Source organism: Monodon monoceros, unplaced genomic scaffold (genome assembly GCF_005190385.1).
Source record: "Monodon monoceros isolate NGI ecotype Baffin Bay Population unplaced genomic scaffold, NGI_Narwhal_1 Super_Scaffold_22, whole genome shotgun sequence".
In the NCBI taxonomy this organism is placed as follows: domain Eukaryota; kingdom Metazoa; phylum Chordata; class Mammalia; order Artiodactyla; family Monodontidae; genus Monodon; species Monodon monoceros.
The window spans coordinates 108,368,753-108,373,637 of NW_021703779.1; the positions used below are offsets into that span (position 1 = coordinate 108,368,753).

The following is a 4,885-nucleotide window of genomic DNA, read 5'->3' on the forward strand; positions in this document are numbered from 1 at the left end:
CTAGGGCTGCAGAGAAGAGCTACCTAAGCTGACCGAGCTCTCAGCCAGGCCCTGGAGAGCAGTCACCCAGAAGACCCTGCCACCTTGCATCCCACTGGATGGGGGGGTTCACTCTCCTCCTTGTAGCCGGAAGTCTGCAGTTCCTCCCCCACCCTGATTCCATCATCCACCTGTTTCCTACTTTTGATTCTGAGTCTGGTTCACCCTAAGATAAGCTGACACCTGAAACCCTAGCTTTGTCCTGTCCAAAGGGACAAATCAGAGGCTTTTGATTCTCATCACTGCAGAGGTCCCGGCAGTGATACAAAAGAATTCCCCTGTAGAAACGGGCCATCCCCAGTGTACTTAAATACTTTTCTCTAACGCATCTGCTACTTACAGGAAGGCTGGGGCAATCCCGCAAAGAGTCGCGAGCCTAGAGGGACCGAAGCGCCATCAGCAGTGAAGCTACAGCATCTCCACCGTGAAGCGCAGTCAGGGGTAAACAGGGCTTGCGTTTCATGCAATCTAAACTCCAGCCCTGCCCGTTCACAAAGAGGTGTGTGCCGCTTCTCAGGAACACGCCATCCTCACTCGGAATGAAACATCTTTTTTTTTTCCCTCTTACCGTCCGGCCTGTCTTGTGATTGCTTTAAAAGCCCATACAAGTGCCCTTGTGGCACTGGCTATGTCCCCTCCACTGCTCTGGGGTCCTGCATGTGTCTCCAGGATGAAGCGCCCCTCCTTTGTCTGCCCAGCCCAGTGCCCTGAGCCGTCTTCCCACGCCAGCCGTGCTGCTGTGGACACATCACGCCCTGGCAGCCTGGTCATCCGCTTCACCTGCATTAGCCCTTTGCCGCTGAGAGGCCTGACTCAGGTTACCTGGGTGCTTAGTTCTGAGGCATTGGGGATGGAGTGGAGATGCCCCCTCCCTGAGTGGGAGCGGTCCAGGAAGCTGTCCTCACGCTGTCATTGTGGCTGCAGGCCTCAGCTGGGGCCGGGGAAGGGCAGGAGGGGGACAAGGAAAGACACAGAGGTGCTCAGACAAAGACCAAGGGCTACTTGGCCCTGGCCCAGCAGCTCTCAGACTCAAGAGCAAAGTGTATCCCAGGTCAGGAGGCAGTGGAGGAGCCTGTGTGTGGTGGCGGGAGCGCATTCCAAGTCAGGACACGGCGTGTCATGAGGAAGCACGGATTTCAGGCCTGGAGCTGACTGGGGACTCTGGCTGGGGAGAGCATGCAAGTCCGGGCCAAGGGCAAGGTGGTTCCGAAAAGGTCCCTTGTTCTGAGCCAGGACAGGAGGCAGGAGGAGCAGGACGTGTGTCCCCAGACCCTGGGCTGGTGGCCACCTGCACAGAGGTGGCCCCCTTGGCCCCAGGACAGGACGGGGGTGGGGTGGGGGGACGTGGCAGGGGGAGGTGGAGAGGCAGGGGGAGCTTTGGAAGTTTCCAGTGCTAGGCTTAAGCATAAATGTGAGGGCAACGAATTTACCCAGATCCGGCTGTGGAGATAGGTGACCTAATGCAAAGGGTGAATGAAGCAGGGCGCGGTAGGGTCTGAGCCAGATGCGGCGTCCCCTCCCCTTGAAACCGGCTCCCCCTTTACCCGTAATGCCCCAACAGCTGGACCCTGAAAGGGTCCGGGTGCGGGCCAGTTAGCCAAGGGTCTCCCCGTAGGTTCTGGGGGAGCCGCAAGTGCGCAGATCAGGTAGGCCCAGCTTCCTCTGGGATGCCCTCTCTGCACCACTGTTTGCCAGTGGTGGTGTCCCGTGGGTGTCTTATCTCGCCAACTGCCCTGGATGGCAGGCTCCAGGAGGGCAGGCCCGTGTGGTGTCCTTCATTCCTATCTTTGGCTCTCTTTCTGCCATTGCCTGCCTGACAGGAGTTTCTGAGGAAAAAGCCTGCTTCCTTCTTACCAGTGAGGTGGCTGAGCCAGGGCTCGGGCCTGAAGAGAGAGATCACTGGACAGCTAGCTAAAGGCAGGTAGTGCCAGACCCAGCCAGTGCGCCTTCCCGAGAAGCCGGGCAGGGCTCCCCGGGCCAGGGCAGTGCCAAAGGCAAGAGCGGAGAAAGGAGGTGACCTACAAAGAGAGAGGTGGAAGCCCCACCAGGCCCCTCAGAGGCTCCCGGGCTGCATCCTGTTCTGGAGGGTCTGGAACAAAGTACGGCCTTGGGCCCTTCCTCTAGGACACTTGCTGCCCTGCTCTCTCCTTCCCCCTGCTCCCACCTCCCCATAAGTCCAAGCCTGGCACTGGCATTAGTCCACCTGGTCTTGGCCTTCCTATTCTGTGTTGCCAGGCCGGCAGCAGTGACAGTCAGATCACAGGACTGTGGCAGCTGGAGGTGGGAGCTGGCAGCCACAGGAGACACTGACGCACAGAGGACAGGGAGCCCGGACTGGGACTGCTGGGATGTGGGTGGGGACCAGGCTTGGGGAGGGCAAGGGAGCACCAGTCAGTGCCAAGTATGCCAGGTGGGGGTGTGGTGCAGGTGAGGGCCAGCTGCATGGAGGTATCGGGTCAGGCGCTGTTTCCTGGTTTGGTGCCTGGAGACAAGGGGACTGAGGTGAAGCATGACCATGCCTGGGTCAGAGGGGGGACCGGAGCCAGGATCTCAAAGAACCAAGTCCCTGGGGTGGGACGCAGGCCTCTGGGAGAGCCTTCTGTGTGGGAGCAGGAGAGCAGACCAGACAGGACTTGGGGGTGAGGGAGGAGGCCAGCCTGACCTGGCCCTGCCCGGCCCAGCCCGGGGGAGGCTGCCTCTGCTCACTTGCAGGCTGAAAGGAACCACAGCTGGGCTCCACGCCGCCTCCCCCGCGGCGCGCTCCTGCCTATGCAACAAGTGTCACGTCTGCATCTTGGCACATCATCATCCCCCAGTGGCCCGTGCCCCCGGACCGGCCGGCGGCCCCTAACTTTCCACGCAGGAGCCCAACCCACCGGCCTCAGGTCAGTTCCCTCCAAGGATCCACGAGGGGAGCAGGACGTGCCCCCCACCATACCCTCCACCACGTGGGGAGCGGGGCGCGGGACACGGAGCGCACGCCTGCGGCCCTGAGCTCCTCGGACTGCGAGGGGCGGCCGGGAGGGGTCAGGCGCCGGAAGGTGATGCCCCAGGCCGAGCCGAGCCGAGCCGAGCACCCCAGAGGGAGCGATGCCCGCGGCCGGCGGGTCCCTGGCCCCGGGAGCCCTGTCCGTCGGCGGCCCGGCGCGTGGCGGCTTCTGCATGGCTCGCGCCCGGCTCCCGGGAGGCGGAGAGAGCGCGATCTTCGGGGCGGAGGGCGGGGAGCGCGCGGGCTGCAGCCCTGGAGAGCGGCGAGGGGGCCACGGGCGAGCGGGAGGGCGCGCACTCACCTCCACACACCGCGCTCAAGGAGAGCCAGAGCAGCAGGAGCGCCTGCACGCAGAGCCGCAGATTCATGCTGCTCCTCTGGCCGCCGCCGCCGCCGCGCGGCCCTGGCCAGGGGGCGGGGGCGGGGGTGGGGGCGGAGAGGCCGGAGGCCGAGGGAGGCGCTAGTCGCGGCTCGTGCGTGCGGGCGCGAAGCTCGTGTGGCTCCCGGGCCGCGAGACGGTACGCCCCGAGCCGCGCCGTGGGCTGGCCGGCCGCCGCCTCCTCTCTCCTGCAGCCTCCTCTCTCCCGCCGCGGGGCAGCGCCGCCCAGCTGGCCTCGGCGGCTCCGGGGGCGGCGGCGAGCTCGTTCCAAGTGGCTGGCGGCTCGGCTGTGGCTCCAACGGCCCGTGGCTCAGGCTGCCAGCGGGAATGCGCCCCGCTCACTCCAGGGGCTGCATTTTGTAGCCTGTGGCTTGGCCGCGAGCCCACTTGGTCATGTGGTCATCGGGAGGGCTGGAGGGGGGGCCGGGAAGAGGGAGAGGGAGCAAGCCTCCCGCACCGCCCCCCTCCCGGCACGCACTGGGCAGCCGCAGCCAGGGCGCGAGAGGGAACCTCGAGGTGGTCCCACAACAAAGGCTGCGAGGCCACTCTGACAGCCCACAAGCGCTCCCCGGACAATGCCCGCCTGGCCGGGGGCCAGAGGGTTTTGGAGACCTGAAGGATTTCAAACACAGGAAGTATTTGGGGCGGTGGAGGGGCACACTTAACCCTTTGTCGCCACGCTTCCTTAACAGCTGTCAAGAAACCTGGGCGCTGCCCCCACTCACCCCCGCTACCTCTGACCCGGTCCTTCCCCACCGCCGCTCCGCGGCCGCAAGGACTTAGCCGAGACCCTCACACACTGGCCCTCCTCTCTCCCCTGCATCTTCAGCTGGGTTTGAACTGTGCCCAGCGCCCCCATTTCTCCTACCATCCCCCAGGAGGCACCCTCTACCTGGAATGCCCCCACCCCACCCCATCCTTCCACAGACCTCTTCATTCTTACAGCAGCACCTCCAATCCCATCTCATCCAGAAGACTTGCCAGGATAACAATAATCCAGGAGAGGCTGCTCCTGGGTTCCTCCTAGCTGTCGGGACATGCAGCAGCTCCTATGGCATCCCCTCTCTTGTTCCCCATCATCACGACAAGGGACCATTTACCCAACTCCAAACAGTCTAGGCTGGATTCGTTTTTGCATGTACTTGGGATTCCCCTCTGAAAGTGGGTCCTGAAGTTGTTTGCCTTCCCAGACTAGGCTGTCAGCTCCTACAGCCTGGGAGCTCCTAAGAGAAGGAGCTGCCTCTTTCACCGCACGGGGAAGCCCCTAAGATAGGACCTTGTCTTCTCATTCTTCTGCCTCTCTCCAAAGTCCCCAATATCGGGCTCTGCACATAGGTGGCACTCAACACATGTTAAAAGACTGAATTGAAAGGTGTTTCCACATTTCAGCCAGCCAGGCAGTTTGCTTGAAGTGCGAGTCCAGATTTCCACAAAAAATTTGACATTGGACAGTGTGTGTGTACCATTAAAGATGCGAG

The 4,885-nt window shown here is 62.7% G+C and overlaps 1 protein-coding gene across 1 annotated transcript in view; it reads right to left on the reverse strand.

The window, feature by feature from the left end:
- APLN (apelin) overlaps nucleotides 1–3,401 on the reverse strand; it is a 7,363-nt gene extending 3,962 nt beyond the window's left edge. Inside the window, exon 1 of the mRNA XM_029241268.1 lies at nucleotides 3,330–3,401. Within this exon, the coding sequence (XP_029097101.1) occupies nucleotides 3,330–3,396 (67 nt within the window). The 5' untranslated portion in view covers nucleotides 3,397–3,401. The remainder of the gene's footprint in view (nucleotides 1–3,329) is intronic.
- Nucleotides 3,402–4,885: the final 1,484 nt, after the last annotated feature.